This window comes from Schistocerca nitens, chromosome 1, assembly GCF_023898315.1.
Source record: "Schistocerca nitens isolate TAMUIC-IGC-003100 chromosome 1, iqSchNite1.1, whole genome shotgun sequence".
NCBI lineage: Eukaryota > Metazoa > Arthropoda > Insecta > Orthoptera > Acrididae > Schistocerca > Schistocerca nitens.
In genome coordinates this window covers 1,059,911,024-1,059,932,749 of record NC_064614.1, presented here as the reverse complement: position 1 = coordinate 1,059,932,749, position 21,726 = coordinate 1,059,911,024, and the positions used below count along the sequence as shown (strand labels likewise).

The 21,726-nt window shown below is 41.4% G+C and overlaps 1 protein-coding gene across 1 annotated transcript in view; it reads left to right on the top strand.

The window, feature by feature from the left end:
- Positions 1-19,212, top strand: part of LOC126197671 (inter-alpha-trypsin inhibitor heavy chain H4-like) — a 164,960-nt gene extending 145,748 nt beyond the window's left edge. The window contains exons 17-18 of the mRNA XM_049934655.1: positions 5,466-5,605; positions 18,887-19,212. Coding sequence (XP_049790612.1) covers positions 5,466-5,605; positions 18,887-18,929 — 183 coding nt within the window. The 3' untranslated portion in view covers positions 18,930-19,212. The remainder of the gene's footprint in view (positions 1-5,465; positions 5,606-18,886) is intronic.
- The last annotated feature ends 2,514 nt before the right edge of the window (positions 19,213-21,726 follow it).

Below are 21,726 nucleotides of genomic sequence, written 5' to 3'. Positions count from 1 at the left end.
AAACGGCTTCCTGACACTTAAATCTATACTCGATGTTAATAAATTTCTCTTCTTCAGAAACGATTTCCTTGCCAATGCCAGTCTACATTTTATATCATCTCTACTTCGAACATCATCGGTTATTTTGCTCCCCAAACAGCAAAACTCCTTTACTACTTTAAGTACTATATTTTACCCCTGCCACCTTCAGAATTTGAAAGAGTATTCCAATCAACGTTGTCAAAAGCTTTCTCTAAGTCTACAAATGCTGGAAACGTAGGTTTGCCTTTCCTTAATCTTTCTTCTAAGATAAGTCGTAGGGTCAGTATTGCCTCACGTGTTCCAACATTTCTACGGAATCCAAACTGATCTTCCCCGAGGTCGGCTTCCACCAGTTTTTCCATTCGTCTGTAAAGAATTCGCGTTAGTATTTTGCAGCTGTGACTTATTAAACTGATAGTTCGGTAATTTTCACATCTGTCAACACCTGCTTTCTTTGACATTGGAATTATTATATTCTTCTTGAAGTCTGAGCGTATTCCCTTATGCTCTCCCTGAAACTCTGTACAACCTCTGGTTCTTTCAGTTTATCTAGGTCCCATCTCCTTAATTTCCCACCTTTTTGCAGTTTCTTCAGTTTTAATCTACAGTTCATAACCAATAGATTGTGTTCAGAGTCCACATCTGCCCCTGGAAATGTCTTACAGTTTAAAACCTGGTTCCTAAATCTCTGTCTTACCATTATATAATCTATCTGATACCTCTTAGTATGTCCAGGGTTCTTCCATGTATACAACCTTCTTTCATGATTCTTGAACCAAGTGTTAGCTATGATTAAGTTATGCTATGCGCAAAATTCTACCAGACGGCTTCCTCTTTCATTTCTTAACCACAATCCATATTCACCTACTATGTTTCCTTCTCTCCCTTTTCCTACGCTTGAATTCCAGTCACCCATGACTATTAAATTTTCGTCTCCCTTCACTATTTCAATAATTTCTTTTATCTCCTCATACATTTCATCAATTTCTTCGTCATCTGCAGAGCTAGTTGGCATATAAACTTGTACTACTGTAGCAGGCGTAGGCTTTGTGTCTATCTTGGCCACAATAATGCGCTCACTATGCTGTTTGTAGTAGCTTACCCGTACTCCTATTTTTTTATTCAGTATTAAACCTACTTCCGAATTACCCCTAGTTGATTTTGTATTTATAACCCTGTAGTCACCTGACCAAAAGTCTTGTTGCTCCTGCCACCGAACTTCACTAATTCCCACTATATCTAACTTTAACCTATCCATTTCCCTTTTTAAATTTTCTAACCTACCTGCCCGATTAAGAGATCTGACGTTCCACGCTCCGATCCGTAGAACGCCAGTTTTCTTTCTCCTGATAACAACGTCCTCCTGAGTAGTCTCCGCCCGGAGATCCGAATGGGGGACTATTTTACCTCCGGAATATTTTACCCAAGAGGACGCCATCATCATTTAATCATACAGTAAAGCTGCATGCCCTCGGGAAAAATTACGCTGTAGTTTCCCCTTGCTTTCAGCCGTTCGCAGTACCACAACAGCAAGGCTATTTTCGTTAGTGTTACAAGGCCAGATCAGTCAATCATCCAGACTGTTGCCCCTGCAACTACTGAAAAGGCTGCTGCCCCTCTTCAGGAACCACGCGTTTCTCTGGCCTCTCAACAGATACCCCTCCGTTGTGGTTGCACCTACGGTACGGCTGTCTGTATCGATGAAGCACGCAAGCCTCCCCACCAACGCCAAGGTCCGTGGTCCATGGGGGGGGGGGGGGGGAGAGGTTTCCATTATACCACATTATTTGCCACCCTCTTGGATACAAAATCCCATTTTCAAGAAAATATCCTTTCAATGCGACGACCGTACGACAACTTACAAGGAGGGCCTGTATGCAGGCATGGTACCACTCTACCAGTCGACGTCCGAGCCATCATCTTACTGCATCAATAATCTCCCAGTTATCCACGTACTGCTTCCCGCCAACTTTGACCGTCATTGGGCCATAGGGCAAGATGGAGGTCGGAAGCTGCGAGATCCGCGCTGTAGTGTGAGCGAGAAAGAAGAGTCCAATGTAGTTTTGTGACCACCTCTCGAGTGCGCAGAATTCTGTGAGACTTTGCGTTGTCATGGTGAAGGACAAGTTCGTTTCTATATTTGTGGACACGAACACGCTGAAGTCGTTTCTTCAATTTCCTGAGAGTAGCACAAAGAACCATGAGGGAGGACATCGAGCAGAGTAACCCATTCAGAGTTCCAGAAGGACGTCGCCATGACTTTACCGGGAGAGGGTGCGGCTTGGAACTTTTTCTTCGGAAGAGAGGTGGATTTCCGCCACTCCATGAATTGCCGTTTTGTTTCCGGTTCGAAGTGACGAACTCATGTTTCATCGTCTGTAACTATGTTCGACAAAAATTGTGACCATCAGCATCGTAACACACAAGCAATTCCGCACAGGTGGTCCTTCATTGCTCTTTGTGGTCTTATGTTAGATGGAGAGGAATTCAGCTGGCACACATGTATGAATAACGCAAATGGTGTACGAGTATATCAGTACTACCGACAGAGATGCCGAGCTGCGTAGTGAGGCGTTTGATTGTGATCCGTCGATCGCCTCGAATGAGAGTGTCCACACATCCCAACACTGCGGAAGTCAGTTGTGTGCGAGCCCGGCCAGCAGGCAGGCGATCGCTCAGGTTTGCGCGACCTTGTTGCGATGATGCCAATTGTCTCACTCAACGACTCACCGTGATTTTATTCATTGCCAGGTCTCTGAGACATTCTACTTATGAATATCTGCGGTGCTTTCGTTTACTGTCAAAAGAAACTACATGACAGCTCTCTGCTTTGGACGCATCTCCATTACAGAAGCAGCGCCACACCTATCGGAACTTCATGAAACTAAAGGGGCTAAAGGGGCTTGTTACACGATGTCTCACAACTGATTCCGCATTTTTTAAACAGAAATTGGCCGAGAAAAAAAGTATTCCAACTGTTATTGAATATCCTCCTACAATATTGCTGTCTGGTCGGCATCTCTGTTGTTGTCTTAGCCAAAGAGCCAACACCGTGTTACGAATGGAAGCCGAAATGCATGCGTTTTAGCTCACTCAGGCTGGCGTGAGGAGGGAAGAACTATACTGACGTGAGGTCTGTAACATGACAAGGAATGAGAGTTCAGAAAGCGGACATAATTAGTCTGATACTTAACTTTAATCCATTAATGAGGAACGTCGCTCTTGACGGTACATGAGTCACAATATTATCTGTTCAGAATACATTCAGTAACTGAATATGGCGCCTTGCTAGGTCGTAGCAAATGACGTAGCTGAAGGCTATGCTAAACTGTCGTCTCTGCAAATGAGAGCGTATGTAGACAGTAAACCCTCGCTAGCAAAGTCGGCTGTACAACTAGGCGAGTGCTAGGGAATCTCTCTAGACTAGACCTGCCGTATGGCGGCGCTCGGTCTGCAATCACTGATAGTGGCGACACGCGGGTCCGACGTATACTAATGGACCGCGGCCGATTTAAAGGCTACCACCTAGCAAGTGTGGTGTCTGGCGGAGACACCACATCTGTTGAACTTAGTGTTATGGAAGCAGCTAGTGTTTATTTTTAAGTAGCTGGTTTCAGCCCAAACAAATTCTGCTGATCACGTCTTTCATAGCACAACCAGTGTGGACGGAAAGCGCTGGTTTATTTCCCATTACAAAGAAAATTTCTCTTACAGAAGAATTTTACGAGCCCATTGGATAGAGCGCCCGGCAATTAGTCTACTGCGACATTCGTTTTATTGATACATACAGACGCACTAAAAACCAAGGCTAACTATACTCCACCACCAACTGATTCGCGCTGCTGTGTGGCGCTAGCAGTCAGCATGCACCAGGGCAGTGCTGTCGCTCCTGCAGTACTGGTTAATCTTCGCGTTTTTAACCTTTAACACACGAGGCGTGGTCTTTCAGACCACGCGAGAATTTTCTAACTCACTGCGCAAGATTAAAGCCCACGTCACCTAGGACGGCGCTTCCGCGCATAGAGTTTTGAGGGAATGCTGCTGTGTCATCCCTACCTTCTTTAAATCACAAGCCCAACAATGTTTTACCGTTGGTTGCATTGCTGTTTCCTTCGATTATTGTTGACACGTGCTGAGGTTTCCTAGAACGCGCTTCATGGTCTACCTACCCGTTTTGTGCAGCGCACTACAAAATGTGTTCGCAGGAGCTTGTCAATTTTAACGCTCCTAAATTCGATAAAATTGTTAGGCAGTGGATAGAATAAGATGTGAGTGATATAGATGAAGATGTAGACGATGATTTTTGCAATCGCCAGTGACCACAGTTCTGCTAGTGAACAAGAATATGTTTCAAACGAAAAACTTCAGGAGCGTGTTGACTGGAATCTTTTCCACCTTTATTGCAACCTACTATGTGAATTTGCATTGAGATGCTAACCATTGGGATATGCAAGTATCTATTACACTGCATGCCAGTTTTATGTTTGTTCAACGCTGCCTTAATGATGTTGCAATTTTAATGGCCAGCAGTGATTATATTTTAAGGCATGATAACATAATCACATGATGACTATACTAATCCAGTGAGGTGGCCATTGTAACTGCCACAGATCACCGCAACCCTAAGCACTGACGCATCCACTGTTTGTATACATGGTGTAACGGAACTTCCTGGCAGATTAAAACTGTGTGCCGGACCGAGACTCGAACTCGGGACCTTTTCCTTTCGCGGGCAAGTCCTTTATCATCTGAGCTACCCGAGCACGACTCACGACCCATACTCACAGCTTCAATTCTGCCAGTACCACGTCAGCGCACACTCTGCTGCAAAGTGAAAATCTCATTCAGGGTGTAACGGGTACAACTGTTGATATTTTTATACGCGACTCCTTGATATGTACACACATCAGTGTGTTGTTTGTTTTTCCTCTGCATCTAACAGTCTTCCCACAAACACATCAAAAACTTTATGACGCGATGTTTTCTACATGGTCGTTACCGCATCACTAAGTGGTGTATGCCTGTCACTATTGACTAGCCGTTCCGCATCTATGCTTCCGCACTGCAACACCTGACCTGCTGCCTGGGGGAAAATAAGCATTAATGGCTAGCTTTCGCCACATTTTCTTGGAGGTATTACTGAACCTAAAAATATAGGACTTGTATATAACTAATTATTAGTCGCAAATTACGAAAATACTGGTGTAATGTTGTTCAGTACGCCATCCTGAGTCATCAATAGAAACATTTGCACTTGTACCTTTTACACCCTGTTTATGTGTTTGAAATTGTGTCTACATGAGCATTTCTTCTAATGCTTAACATTTCCGTCTGTATATCATGCTAAAAATAGCATAATTTGATCACCATACTAGAATTGCTCAGATACACTCGCGTACAAGACGTGGCAGCTGACTGACTCCAGCCTGGGCTGTGTGTTCCAGACGGAGGGCAGCTTCCAGAACTGCACCACGCCGCCCGCCGGATCTGGCGTTTGCCGACACCTGGCCGCCTGTATTCTCCCCGAGTTCAAGGAGAGGCTGGACGTCTTCCTCTCCGGTTACCTGTGCGTCGTAGCAGGAAGGTGAGACTGGCTTTGTACACATGTTGTGTTAAGGGCCGGTTTAAGGTCGGGTGAATCCGTAACACTTATAACTGTTGGGCTCTATTTAACTTTATTATTAGATGCAAAGTTTTACATCCATATAACATCGGAAGTGACATATAAAATTTTATTGCACTAATTTGACCACTAAGAGAAACCATGTTCTTAGATCTATAAAACAACAAGCTGGGCGTACCCGGCATCCCTCAGGAAGTTAGTAATCGAATTTTTCCATTCAAGTAACAGAATCCTGGTGTTTCCCTCTACTGAATTTTTCGCCTTGCAAAAATGGCTGATGTTATCTATTTTTCCGATCACGACATGTTTGTGTCTGTTATATTCTTTAGTCGGGTCGCGGTGGAATGCTTCCTTTGTTAGGTTGTACTATTTACTTGTCCTCGTTCCCACTTCTCGCAGGGTTATATTTTCATGGATAGCTTCAGTTCACAGTCTTTTACACTCCTGGAAATTGAAATAAGAACACCGTGAATTCATTGTCCCAGGAAGGGGAAACTTTATTGACACATTCCTGGGGTCAGATACATTACATGATCACACTGACAGAACCACAGGCACATAGACACAGGCAACAGAGCATGCAAAATGTCGGCACTAGTGCAGTGTATATCCACCTTTCGCAGCAATGCAGGCTGCTATTCTCCCATGGAGACGATCGTAGAGATGCTGGATGTAGTCCTGTGGAACGGCTTGCCATGCCATTTCCACCTGGCGCCTCAGTTGGACCAGCGTTCGTGCTGGACGTGCGTTCGTCACAACGATGACTTATTTTCAAAAGTAAATATTTAGACGTGTAGAATAAAGATGTAGAATGTTAATAACGTTAGTTTTATTTATCAAAGCTTTAAGACTTTGGCGCTTAAGAAATTCGGAGGCATTACTTTTCAGCACGCAATTTATTTGCAACAATCGCATTTGGCCTTTCATATGTTGTCGAAATGTTCACAAATGGCCTCATTAAATTAAATTCGTCCCCACTGACAATTAAAGAACCGAAGTTAACTATCGGGAAACTTTAAAACATAAACACGGTTTTGAAACAAAAGCAGTGTTTGGTATGAGAGAATACCAAGGCATTTCCACGATGATTACGATACCTGTCACGAGCTGGTCACGGCAGCAACGGCTATAATGAACCAGGAATCACCATGACGTGTGTACATTTAAATAGTAGTTTCGTACCTCATTCATACTTAACAATTACATGTTACAACATTAATCGAATACATCTATTTAACAGCAACCAACAGTTTCAACTAACAATTATAGTATCTATTTACATGTTTTAAATGAAATACACAGTAGTTTTACAATTCAGGTAGTCAAATTTCAGTTCTCTTAGAGAGTTTATTTTTGCTGATATTTTCTATATGTGAAATTATAGCAGTGTTCAACTGTGTATTATAAAATATCAGTGCAAAATACGAATGGAAAAATGATTTAGTGGGCAAAAACATTTTGCGATACAGAACTAACGTAATTGCTTTGAGGTGAATGAATTACAGGCTGTTACAGTTTTACCGGAATCAGTGTAATCGGCGCTATTTTAGCTCCGGTGCCGCGTTTACACCATGACAAGCACTCTCAACGTCGCCCAACGAAATGCCCCATGCGGTCAGACTAATGAACGCAACCTCATCGAATGGTATTAAACGGCAGTGAAAAATACTGATATCATAATTTCGACAACTTGACACTGCACAGGCAGACATGCCAGACTCATCTCATGGCAGGTCACTGACTCCGTAGTTATTTTTGTGCATGTTCATTTTAGTTAACAATACCGGGACACACCTCCAAAAAATATGTCACTTTTACATAGTCTATTTAACAGAGCGTTTGTTTATAAAAGTCGCAGTGGTAATTTATTGAACATTCCTCAAAATCAACTATAATACAGATTTTACGTTTAATAGTGCCTTTATGTTTCAGTTATACTCTAAACATTCTGCGTGGTGTCTGTTTGTTCTATATCGTATCTCCCTACCACTTTCGCGCAACGACGCTCTGAGCGTGTTTTTTTTTTTAGGGAATTGACTAGTCTGAACCTGGGACCTGTTGCTGGTAAGGAGACATCAGACCACACATGACATGTAGAATTCAGAAGAGTTCAGTGAGACTAGCGATGATATAACCAAATACTTAATGATTTCAGCGTCAGCTCCACTGCACTCCCTGTAAAGGAATCTTAATACTAACTAAATTTAGTGGAAGGGGTTCAAGGCTTTCCTATTTTTAGTTAGCTGGTAAAATAACGTCGAAAAAGCAGTTAAGTTTACCATTGGAAATTTTATTCTACTCACAAAACATCGTTTATAAATTGCACTAGTGATAAAAGGAAATGTTTTAATACAGGATGGTAAAAACCAACTGCGTTCAACAAAAATGTGAACGAATATTCCCTGAATGGGTTTCCAAGTTCTACAATGGATCGAAGGATGACCTATGCCATATCACATCTATAATCTAGGTTTAAATTAAGTTTCACAAAAGAGAAAACTATCAAAATGGTCTACAGTGACCCTCAATTATCTTTAATTACTTATCTAACTTGTCGTAAATTACAGTGGCTGATGTGGCTTCCCAATAACTATATAACAGAAAAATCATCGCGTTTCAGCTTTTTACTTCAAGTGGCAAATGTGAACACCATGAGCTTTAATGGACAATCGACACTAGTATTACGCAAAAAGGGATTGTAACAGATGAGAGTTCTGAGTGAAGCCTTATGCACTCAAAAATGTGGCATCGCGTGCGTTCATTACCTTGTCGGTGTTCGTCAGGAGGCGGCGGCCGGCGCAGCTCCGTCCAGCTCGCCCTCTCGGAAGCAACTCTCTCCTAACTTCTCCTTACTACAATTTACCGAAGTTGGTTTAAAAAAAAAACTATCTGGCTGTGTTTTCATCTGACCAATCAGGGTCTCAATGTTAACCTTAAGCTCCGCCTACAAAAATTCTGTCTATCCAATGAGAAACGTTGTACTTTTCGTGGTGGGGCAATGTTTTTAAAGTTTGCAATGTAACAGAGACGCGAAAAAGTCTCACGCTAAAACTTGCAGCTGGTGTGGTCCTTTTAGCGTTATCGTAAGATCTATACTGTTCTTCTGGAGGGCTCTATCTTTTAACATGGGCTGGCGGGTGGTCCTGACGTAACAGAGACGCGAAAAAGTCTCACGCTAAAACTTGCGGGTGATGTCGCCCTTTTTGTGTTATCGTAAGATCTATACTGTTCTTCTGGAGGGCTCTAGCTTTTAACATTGGCTGGGGGGTGGTCTTGACGCAACAGAGACGTAAAAAAGTCTCACGCTAAAACTTGCGGGTGGTGTAGCCCTTTTTGTGTTATCGTAAGATCTATACTGTTCTTCTGGAGGGCTCTAGCTTTTAACATTGGCTGGGGGGTGGTCTTGACGTATTAGAGACACGAAAAAGTCTCACGCTAAAACTTGCGGGTGGTGTGGTCCTAGCAGTTTGCTGGCGACGTGGGTGTCCGTCCGTCCCTTACCGTAGGGCCTTCCAGCTTGACACGGTTCTGCTCTCGGCTTCTGTTCTCGTTTCTCCCCTCTGAACTGCGTCTGTCTCATGGTGGGAAGGTATGACATGCATTTAGGCATTCTTGTGTTAGTCTGTGGTATTCCATTTGCTCACTCGTTACTCGTATTACTTTGGTTAATTTAATGTCACGATTTATTCGGAGCTATGTGACATACTACTGGATTTGCTTATCATGTCAGGGTTTTCATGGAAGGTGTTGGATTTGCCTGACACCTTACATATCACCACCCTTGAACTTAATTTTTGCACTGAGGTTAGGCAATGATTGAATCGTTGTCTAAGTCAGTCAAAAATTATTGTTTTATCTAAATGTTGTTGCCTACTGTTCAGCCACGTTATTCTGGTCCTATGCTAGTTTGTATTACTAATTTATATTTTTATATTCTTCCACATTATTCTTAAAAATGACAAGAGAAGAATATTTTTATGCTATTATTAATTTTTAATTATTTTCTTTCTTTAGTTAAGTGTCAAGTTTGTTTTTTAAGAAGTTTGTTATCGAAAGTGAGGATTCTTTCACATCGATTCTCTTAGAAATTTATTTTTTTAATAAATGTAGTAATTAAGTAAAATCTATTCCTAACACATTTTCTAAATATCATGTACAAAGAAAATGTTTTTGTTTCTAGACACTCATTTCAACATTGTTACACTAACAAATAAGAATTATTTCCAAGAATTGCTTTGACAAAGAAATATGCATACACAAGTATTGAGATATTAACCTAACAAATGGTACAAATGTTAAAAAAAGGGGAAACATGCAACAAGATAATTTATTATTCTTTGTTTTTATAAGAAGAAAATAAGTAAAATATAGTTATTCTTTTATTTTTATGAGGAGAAAATAAGTGGCATATAGTTTTAGCGTTTATTATGCCTTACTTTTGTCTTTATATACTGTCCATTTCAGAACTAATTTATTTTTATCGATAGTCTATTCTTTACTTAAGTCCATAGTCAATGACTGTTATTTTGTAGTTTATTAGCTGTCTGGTGTGCTTAACTTATTAAGTTTTTCACACGTTTCTTTTGCACAATTCCTACATCACATAATTTGATTTCACACATTCACACAATCCTATGAATGTTTAACCATGAGGTTGGCGAATGTTTTTGCACGGAGGTGATGGACTTGAGCGAGATGGATGTGGGCAAGTATTTGATGTACAGCTTCGTTCGTCGTTCTTTGTTGGCTTTGCAAATGTGTGTTGCTGTTGTGGAGGTCCCATAATGGAATGGAGCTGTATGTGCAGAATCTCGTGGTTTACTGGCTTTGTATGCGTGAAAGTCATCGTTATGTGTCGCTGAAAGGGGTCGTTTTTCGTTGTAATGCTTCACAGACGACTAGTTTACAATAGGATAGGGATTTGGGAAGGTATGTCGTCTATTCTTCACCCATCTTCTTTCTTGGTCTCAATCTTGCGAATCTTCAACTTCTGTTCTTCCTGCTTTTTCTCTGCTTCTTACTTGATTCTTGGTTCTTCCCTGGGCAGGATATGGAAATATTTATTGATAACTAGTCGCTTTGAAGTTCTCCTCTTAGTAACAGTTTGATAAATTGTTTGGTCATGTCATTTCTACTTTGTGGACGTTTTCTTCAGTTTCGTGCATCAGCGTGCTATTTAATAGAGGTAGTGTGACTTTTACACATATTTTTTTGCCAGTGGTGGCTTGCCCAAGCCATCTTCTCGTCGGGCTGTTTTTTGCTCGCTCTGCTGAGTGGGAGCGCTCGGAGATGCTTCCGGCGTTCGGCGTCCCATCGCGTCTCTGCAGAGTTCTGTGTTCTGTCCCAGCAGATATACAGCCCACTTCAGCAACAAGGGCCTTTTATTGGTCTCGCTGTCCTATCCCTTCTCTCGACGCTTCTGCCTTGTAGGAATCGTGTCTTGCTAATTATGTCCTTTTCTTTCTTGATACTTCTCACGTTGCAACTTGTGTGTCGTTGCATCTCGTCGTTGCTGGAGTTTTTACAATGGTTCTTACAAAAAGTTTTACTTATAGTCATCTAACACATGTCTAGCACCTACATTATTTTGCGCCTCTTTAAAAGCTTTACAAATTTCGGCGCCCTTTCTATGTTATAATACTAAGATATTTTGAGTCTTAACTTCTAGAAGAATCCTCAAATTCGTTTTTTATTTTTGTGTAGTGTCGTGGTGTATAGCATTTTAGTATTTCATACTGTTAGACTATCTACGTTTTATCCCTTCACCTTAATCTATGGTAATATTGGTGTTATTTTTGTTTTTGTTTTTATTGACGATCTTTTCTGCAACATAATCTTGAAATATTGTGCTGATTATTTACCAGTAATAAAATTAATCTTCAAACTTGAACTGAAAGTGTTTAATACTGCCAGTCTTAGGTAAAAATACCTCTGCTTTATCTCGTAAAATACCCTCTAATTCTCTTTTACTGTGTTCCGAAATACCTTGAACTTCTTACAATTTTTCGTCTATTTCTTTATGGACTTCTAACATGAGTTGAGGCGATTCCCCCTTTTGTGCATACCATTCTAATTCTTCATCCTCTTTATCTCGCATCATTCTTAATTGTTTGTTTATAACTGGTATTTCTTCTAATTTTAGCTTTTGCTCAAAGAGAAATGTGACATTCCCGAAAGTTACGCTACCTTTCCCCATATCTATTATCGCTCGTCTCTCATTTAAAAAATCTGCACCTATAATCAAATCTATAGTTAGTTTAGGTATAATCACGAAGTTGGCTTCGATCTTTTGACCTTGGCATGAAAGAGTTAACCTTGTTTGTCTCGTAACTTCCACAGCATTGTTTCTAATAGGACCCCTTACTTTAATCTTACGTGTTTTCGGAACTGGCAATTCCTCATTGGCATTACACTGCATGAATAAATTTTCTGAGATCGCAGTCAGTTCACTTCCGCTATCAATTACAATATTGACTGGGATATGTTTTGCCATGGCCTTCACAATTGGTTGAATCTGAAAGGGTTGGTTCTGTTCTTCTTCTTCTTGCATCAACGAATCCTCCACTGAATCATACATGAGTCTTTTTAGGAATTTCCCTTGTGAATTCGAACTTTCTGTAGGATAAGCTTCGACTGCTACTTCTCTCTCTTTTATTTCCTCTTCTCTGTTTCTTCCTTCTTTTACGCTTTCTTCAACATCCTCTACTTTTTCCTCATCCTCGTCTATCTTCTCCTTCTTCGTCGCTACTTCCACATAATCGCATCTAAATGCTCTAATTATCGCTTCATAACTTCCTTCATTATATACGTTGGGTTGTGTGCCCACTAGTAACTTATTTTCAACTTCTGTCGACTGCGCATTATCCTCATTGAATTCGCTTTCCCTGGTTTCCATCTCAAACAGCTCTGCAATACTCATTACTTCGTCCTTTCCTCCTACATTCGTTGTGCATGCCTCTGGTAATTCATCTTCCTCGTCAGTATTTTCCCAATTAATTTCGTCCCAACACGATATTGTTATTTTCTTGTCTTCGTTTTCATCTGGTCCCTGTGGATTTGTTTCTTCCTTCTTCTCTTCTCGAGATAAGATTTTTACTTCTCTGTTCAAGGTGCTGCAATTGTCCTGGGTCGGTGCGTTATTCTCTTTGGCATGGGCGTTTAGCTGTCAATTCGAACGTTTATCGGGGTTTGGTGGTCTTACCTCCACCTCTTCTATCTGTATTCTCTTTTCTTGTTCAGCTTGTTGATAGTGTTTTTTTTGTTGATAATTTGTCGGTCTATTGGTTCTCCAGTACCCGTTCCGGTTGTCGTTATTCCCTCTGTAATAGTTGTTGCCGTTCCTGGGTGAATTATAGTTACTGCCATATTCTCTTCTAAATCCATAACCGGTTCTTTGTTGAAATCTATTGTCGTTTCTTGGTGCGAAGTTATCACATGGTTCGTAATTATTGTTTCTTCGTACTGTGTCTTGTGGATTCCACTGCTTTTTGCCTTCGTTTTCACGTGCGCTTCGTCTTTTTCTTGCGTCATCTTCCGAAAATATGAACTCTAGTTCCCTTAGAATACCTTTAAATGCTTCGACGTCATTGCCTCCGTGACCTACTAATGATTGCTGGTATTTCAATGGTAGCTTCATCGCGCATAATTTAATCAACTCTCCGTCACTGTATGGTATATCTAAGCATTGATTTTTGTTTGCCATTACTTCGAAAAATTTCACGGGACTCTTCTCTCCTGAATTTTCAAAATATGGGTTTTGTAATAATTCGTACTTCACTCTGTTCTGTGCTTCGCTGGACCAATATCGTGAGAGAAACTTCTCTCTGAAATCTTCGTACGATCGGCATGTCGCTGCAACATTCTGCATGGTTTCTGCGACTGTTCCTGACATGTGTGCACATATAAAGTCTAATTTGTGTGCTAGCGTCCAGTGTTCTGGTAATCCTACTCGGAATTGATCAATAAAAGTTCGTGGATGTAATGAGTTTCCTTCTCGAAAGTGTTGAAATTTTCTGACTGTGAGGAAATGATCGTTGTCGTACTTCGTCCTAGTTCCATATGAAATTCGCGATTCTTCGCTACTTTTGTTTCTGATCATTTCTCCCGTCGTTCTTTCCGGTTGTGGTAGATCCATTGGATATTGTCCACTGTAACTTTCGCCGACCCTTGCGTAGTATCGTTGGAGTGGTACGCAATAATTTTCTTCCATCGATTGTGAACGTGTAGCTGAATGCATTGCACTGTACTCTTCGCGACCTGGCTTTCCGGTGTCACGTATTGGTTCGGTATCTTGTCTGGCTAACCTTGCTGATTCATTGCACGATCCAAACTGTCTTGAAACATACATGTGTGGTTCCGCATGTGTTTGTGATGACGTTTGTTCATCAAGAATTTCGAAACGTGTTTGTTGCTGTACAGGCTGTCTGATTTCACGTATGTTACTTTCCGCCTGTGATTGGAATCGCAAATGCGTAATATCTTCGTTAATTGCTTGTTTTTCCGGTGCTGTTACAGATACGGATGTGGTTGCAGACTCTGTGCTTGTTCGATCCTGTTCACTACGCTCTTCAATGGTTTGCAACAACTCTGTTCGCAATTTCTGAAACTGTCGCTTCGTTTGCGCTTCTATTTTGACTATGCGGTTATCATATCTTTTCAGCGCTGCTTTCGTGATACGTTTGTGTAACACACTGTCTTCAACAATTTCACGCGCTGTACCTGCTGCTTGTCTAGTAATTACATTCATCTGTTTCTCTAGTTTCTTGACTTCTCCCTGGGTGTTGTTACGTAATGTTTTGATCTCGTGCTGAGTGTCATTACGCAATGTTTGTACGTCCGCTTGTACCTTGTCAATGTCTGTTCTCAATTGATTGTAACCTGTTATTAAGTTTCCTATCACTTCTCGAGATTCTTTTGCCTCGTCTTCAATATGACTTAGGTGTAACTGATGTTTTTTGTTTTGTTCTTTAATCTCACGAATTTGTCTCGTGGTTTCTGCAATTTGAATTTTAATTTGGTTCGCTATGTCTTTATTTTGCCTTGGCATGGTTTCCGTAATTTGTTGTAGTAAGTCTGCCAGATTGGTGGGTCCTATTGCGTTTTCTTCCGACGTCCTACGCTCTGTGTTTTCGCCCAAGTGTTGGTTCGCAACCGATTGCATTGAACTGTGTTGTGACACGTTTCTGCTCGCATTCCTTGTATTCTGTGGTGAGGGAGTTCTGATTACTTGTACTATGGGTTCTATGTATTTAAGACGCAAGTTAGAATCCTCATCGGCTGTCTCTGTACTTTCCTGCTCCTCTGTCGTATGCTGACTTACGTTTTCTATGCCTTGACGTACATTATCCTCGTTATAGTCCGTTATATGTCCTATTTCTCGCGATACTGCATCGTCTGTTGTACTGTCCTCTATTCTCTGTCCATTTTCATGCTGGGTCTCTACCTCATTTCGGTCAAGGTCTCGATCTGCCATTGCTAATCTTTCCGAATCCCTTATTTTCTGTTTTAAAAGCAATTCACGCGCCCTACTTCGAGTCACCATGCGCTCATACGATCTCACGCGTTTTATAAACTTTTTGTTCACGCGACTTGACACTACCAAGACTGACAATCGATTCACTTACTTGTTGGGTCAGAACCAACTTGTCAACGATGTATCCGCCACCTGTGCGCTTGCATTGAGGAGAAAACTTAATTCTAATAATATTAAAATTCACAACTTAATTATGCTATTGTCTCTGACACATTCTTACTATCTATCGCTGCAGCTACTGTTTTCGAGTATTTAAAACTTTAGGAAAAAAAAATTTTACAAAAATTTTTCAACAAGATCTTTTTCTGACCTAGTTAGGTATGTGGTCGACCTTAAATCATGGTATTTTACCATCCTGGCAGGGTCGCCATTTTCTAAACATTCTGCACGGTGTCTGTCTGTTCTATATCGTGTCTCCCTACCACTTTCGCACAACGACGCTCTGAGCGTGTTTTTTTAGGGAATTGACTAGTTTGAACCTGGGACCTGTTGCTGGTAAGGAGATGTCAGACCACACATGACATGTAGAATTCAGAAGAGTTCAGTGAGACTAGCGATGATATAACCAAATGCTTAATGATTTCAGCATCAGCTCCACTGCACTCCCTGTAAAGGAATCTTAATACTAACTAAATTTAGTGGAAGGGGTTCAAGGCTTTCCTATTTTTAGTTAGCTGGTAAAATAACGTCGAAAAAGCAGTTAAGTTAACCATTGGAAATTTTATTCTACTCACAAAACATCGTTTATAAATTGCACTAGTGATAAAAGGAAATGTTTTAATACAGGATGGTAAAAACCAACTGCGTTCAACAAAAATGTGAACGAATATTCCCTGAATGGGTTTCCAAGTTCTACAATGGATCGAAGGATGACCTATGCCATATCACATCTATAATCTAGGTTTAAATTAAGTTTCACAAAAGAGAAAACTATCAAAATGGTCTACAGTGACCCTCAATTATCTTTAATTACTTATCTAACTTGTCGTAAATTACAGTGGCTGATGTGGCTTCCCAATAACTATATAACAGAAAAATCATCGCGTTTCAGCTTTTTACTTCAAGTGGCAAATGTGAACACCATGAGCTTTAATTGACGATCGACACTAGTATTACGCAAAAAGGGGATGTAACAGATGAGAGTTCTGAGTGAGGCCTTATGTGCTCAAAAATGCGGCATCGCGTGCGTTCAGTACCTTGTTGGTGTTCGTCAGGGGGCGGCGGCTGGTGCAGTTCCGTCCAGCTCACCCTCTCGGACGCAACTCTCTCCTAACTTCTCCTTACTGCAATTTACCGATGTTGGTTTAAAAAAAAAACTATCTGGCTGTGTTTTCATCTGACCAATCAGGGTCTCAATGTTAACCTTAAGCTCAGCCTACAAAAATTCTGTCTATCCAATGAGAAACGTTATACTTTTCGTGGTGGGGCAATGTTTTTAAAGTTTGCAATGTAACAGAGACGCGAAAAAGTCTCACGCTAAAACTTGCGGGTGGTGTGGTCCTAGCAGTTAGCTGGCACCGTGGGTGTCCGTCCGTCCCTCATCGTAGGGCCTTCCAGCTTGACACGGTTCTGCTCTCGGCTTCTGTTCTCGTTTCTCCCCTCTGAACTGCGTCTGTCTCACGGTGGGAAGGTATGACATGCATTTAGGCATTCTTGTGTTAGTCTGTGGTATTCCATTTGCTCACTCGTTACTCGTATTACTTTGGTTAATTTAATGTCACGATTTATTCGGAGCTATGCGACATACTACTGGATTTGCTTATCATGTCAGGGTTTTCATGGAAGGTGTTGGAGTTGCCTGACAACTTACAATACGAATGTATTAATTGAAATGTGTATTATAATACATAAATCAAAAATATTAAAATGTCGCCTTGAAAGGCAAATTGTATTTTGGCATAAGTGTTGTACACCTGCGTCTTACCTGCAGTTCATTAAAGACCTGATAACTAGGTGCTCGCTTTCTCAGAGATCCTTAACACTCATCTAAGATACAAGCGTCTGATATAATTTGACAGCAGATCCTTAAGATTCAAAGCTGCAACGCCCTCACGGTTACTGTTTGAAATGCGCCGCCAAGGCACTCGACCCTCGCTGGTGTTAGAGAAGCTAAAATCATGTAAAAAGTCAGCAAATAACGACTGGTATAGGTCTGTATAGCGCCTCTAAGTATGTCTGAATCTGTTCTTGATCTTAATCTGAGATAGAGTGAAGTTAATTTATTTTGAAAGTATTGAAATATTACCAATGGGGAAACAGCTTCAGAATTACGGCTCTACCTCGGAAACTATCGAACTCACTGAAACCTATATATTTTCGTGGATTAGCAAAATAACGTGCTCGGCAATGGACATTTACAAAATTTCGTATTTTGTATTTTCTATGTCGAGTAACAGCTTGTTTTGACCGTTTTGTCCGAAATTAACTTCTTGTAACAAGTATGAAGTTTCAAGTCTATTCTATCGCTTGCGCCTTTGTCCCGCATTTTGCCTGGGGTTGGCGAGGTTAAATCGGATTTGGCATGTTAATGTGAAGGGGTGGCCGCCACCCTGTACCCCCAGGGACGGAATCAGAGTACCACGTCTGTCTGCGTCCAGAGTAAATCATGGAAAGTTGCGGATGTGTTTCAAATGTCTGTGAGTCGTATAACTGAGGCGGGACGTGGGGACCAGCCCGGTATTCACCAAAATGGATGTGGAAAACCTCCTAAAAACCACATCCAGGCTGGCTGGCACACCGGCCATGGTCGTTAATCTGGCGGGTGGATTCGATCCGGGGCCGGCGCACCTACCCAAGTCTAGGAAGCAGCGCATTAACGCTCTCGGCTAAGCAAGTAAAAATCCTGAAATTTATTGTTGGTGTAGATCACTATAGGGTCTCCCTATGCCCCTCTTTCAACTCTTCATCTCACATAGCAATGCGCACGATACTACACGTTGCATGAATGTCCTACTGCAACGGCTCGATGAAAAGTCGCAGTCATTATGCTTTGCACAGCAGAAGTGTTGACACAGTGGGAGCAGACACAGCCAGCACCGCTACTATTTGTGTGTACTGGTAGGTGGAAACTTCAGCCCGCTAGGTATCTAACTCCAGCCTTTTTAATCACACAAATTTCACAACTGTTCTGTCCATGGTCACTGGTCACGCTGTCAATTTATATTATTCCTTCTTTGTTACAGCCCCATGATATATTATCTATGTCAAAATGAAATAAATAACAAAGAAGAAATTATTTTACGTCTGAGGCTTTTTGATTTTTTAAAAGTAGTTTGTGTGATCTGAAGTGAAAAATGGTAATACCAACAGGCAAGGGCGCCCACACCCAGGGCCAAGATTTCTCCCGCAGCCTCCCCCCCCCCTTCCCCTCATAGCTCTCGAGGAACAGAAAAAAATACCGTGTAGACAGGTGTTTTCTGCCAAGAAAATGGCTGAAAAGTCGGTATTACGCAGGTTTTCAACATGGTCGGAAATGGAACTTTTTGTGCCTACTTGCAAATTAGATTTGTCTTCCAAAAAATTAAAAATACTCCATTGCCTCAGGTCTTGCTCCCGCCCCTCCAATAAACTATCATATGGGCGCCCGTGCCTACAGGCCACGGAAAGAGCGTTATCTGTCTTAGATTTTCAGTATTGCAAGCTGTAGCCTGAGCCGTTTGTAGATATGTATCTCTAAGATGTGTCTGAAACAGTATTTCCTTTTTCTCCAGTTTCCTCGGCGTATGTTGTCCTGACACCACTGCAGTTCCATGACCAGTCTATGGAATAGCGGCCTGGCGAAAGAAGACCACCGCTCACATGGAAGGTGACAGCAAATCTACAGTAGCTCCGCTGCTGCAGTAAGGAGCGCCAGAGAAAGCTATACAACTGTCGGAAGCCAGACACACGTATGACGATTGTGTCGAGTTCAAACAATGCAGCATGATCCACAACTGTACACTGTACTTGGCAACACTGCGTAAAAATTAAATACTCTCATTGTCACGTGTAGTTCACAATCGTTTTTACTGATAATAAAATATTAATTCTCTCTACAGAGTGCACTTTGTGCTTTTTTTGCAACGAGTCTAAAACCGCTCACATCGCATTTGTTGATTACACACCGTTTCATGTAATTTACTTTTGGTGAGTCATTTTATTACCAGTAAAAAGCTGTCACTTTCTGTTGATTTCATAAATGCAATCCTTGCTAATTCTGGAATGATTTTTAGCCATTTTTGTTAAAAAAAGGAGGCAGATTTTGGTTTGTAACCGCACCAAATCTTGGTCCCCTGCTTCTGAACATTTGTTTTATTTATAGCCTGGAAGTGGGTTTTTAAACTTTTCTGCTATAAACATTAATGAAAAAGAAATCGCTGTTGTTTTACAGTAATATATATTGTTAATCTGTCTTCTCCTTGCAATTCCATTATGAGACAACGACTATCGTCGACTAAGATAATATGCTGGTGAACAGTGTTGCCGAAGATACAACAACCGAAGCGAACTGGTGACAACTTGCGCAGTTAAAATTGTCCCATACAGTGAAAGCTTGGTACAATAAATAACGTTAAAACTGAACAGCGAATAAATGGAAAGAGAAGGCAGGACGTCAATCTCACTTGAGAACAATTAAAATATACGTTTCAATCGCACTACGAGTGAATCGATCCAAATGATGATCGACTGCAATAGAATCATCAAGCAAGTCTTCAGGTGCATCAGGCAAGGGACATTAACAACTATATGGATTCAAGAGGTTAGAAGTAGTATTGGAAAGAGAGACTTAAGGAATAAGCTTTAAAACTGGAAGGATTCTAAGGCTGGACGAAAAAGAAATATCAAAAAGTAGTCTGAAGACCGGAAAAGAAACACAGTGAAGTAATAAAGGAATAATCGAAGCGGAGGACAGAACAAAATAGGATTAGGAACTGAAAATGGAACGTGGTCCATAGAAGCCTTTACGCAAGAAGAAACGCAGGACACTAGTACAGATGCGTGTACGCTAAAACTTATGAGCTATTAATTTAGAAGACATTGAAACACTGAAGTAAAATAAGTGATTAAGAGAGTTGGTTAAAGTGTGGGACAGCCACAGTTTGTTCATTTAAAATCAAGAGTCAATGCTGTACAGCATGTTTATTGTCGTCTGAGTCTTCCGGCAGGTTTAGTTTTCACACTTTTTTTCTAGATGGCTGATATGAGCCTGTGTTATGTAGTAGTGACCTCCAATCTATGCACGCGCAACAAACTAAGAGTCAGAAATAAGTTATCAGCAGTTACCCGCATTTGCGTCACGTAAGCTGCCATAATTGTCTGTGATCGACCAATATAGAACTTACGATAATCGAATCTAGAAATTTAGGACCCTTCATGTAGCACATTGTAGTATTGCACTGAGGTGACGAAAGTCATGGGATAACGATATGAACATATGCAGGTGGTAATAGTTTCGCGTACACAAGTCATTAAAGGACAACGCATGGGCAGAGCTGTCATTGGCACTCAGCTGATTCATGCGAAAGGGTTTCCGCCGCGATTATGGCCCCACGATGGCAATTAACATACTGTGAACGGGCAATGGCAGTTGGAGCTAGATGCATGGAATATTCTGTTTCGGAAATGGTAAAGGAATTCAATGTTTGGGGATCCACGGTGTCAAGAGAGTGCTGAGAATAGCAAATTTAAGGCATTGCCTCTCACCACGGACAACACACTGGCCGGCAGCCTTAACTCAACGACCGAGTGTAGCGGCGTTTGCGTGGAGCTGTCAATGATAACAGACAAGTAGCTGCGTCACATACCTTCAGAAAGCAATGTGGCACGTACGACGAACGTATGCGTTAGCACAGTGCCGCGAAATTTGGCGTTAATGAGCTTAAGGCAGCAGACGACTGACGCGAGTGTCTATGCTAATACAACATCGCCTGTAGCGCCTTTCCTGGGCTCGTCACCATATCCGTTATACCTTAGGCGACTGGAAAACTGTGGTCTCGTCAGAGGAGTCCCGATTTCAGTTTGTAAGAGCAAATGGGAGGTTTCCAGTGTGGCGCAGACCCTCTGAAGCGATAGATCGATTATGCCAGCAAGGCACTGTGTAAGCTGGTGGTGGCTTCATAATGGTCTGGGCCTCGTTTACTTGGAGTAGACTGGTCCGACTGAACCGATCAGTGACTGGATATGGTCATCTTTGGCTACTTGGAGACCATCTGAACTTCATTCCCGAAACAACAGTGGAATTTTTACGGATGACAATGCGACAAGTCATCGAGTCATAATCGTTCGCTATTGGTTTGAAGAAGATTCTGGACAATTCGAGCTAACGATGTGGCCACTCAGAACGTAATCGGGAGGCATGTTCGTGCACAAAATCCTGCACTGGCAACACTTTCGCTGAAATCCGGAATTACCAGAATCAGGGAAATTACATACATGAAAGGACTAGGCCGCTTTAGCTGTCATCATTTATTCTTGGACAAGAACATTTACTTTTATACCTTTTTGGGGGGCAGGGGAGATAACAACAGGTCCCATTTGAAAAACAGTTAGGTAAACTTGAATTTAATTTGCC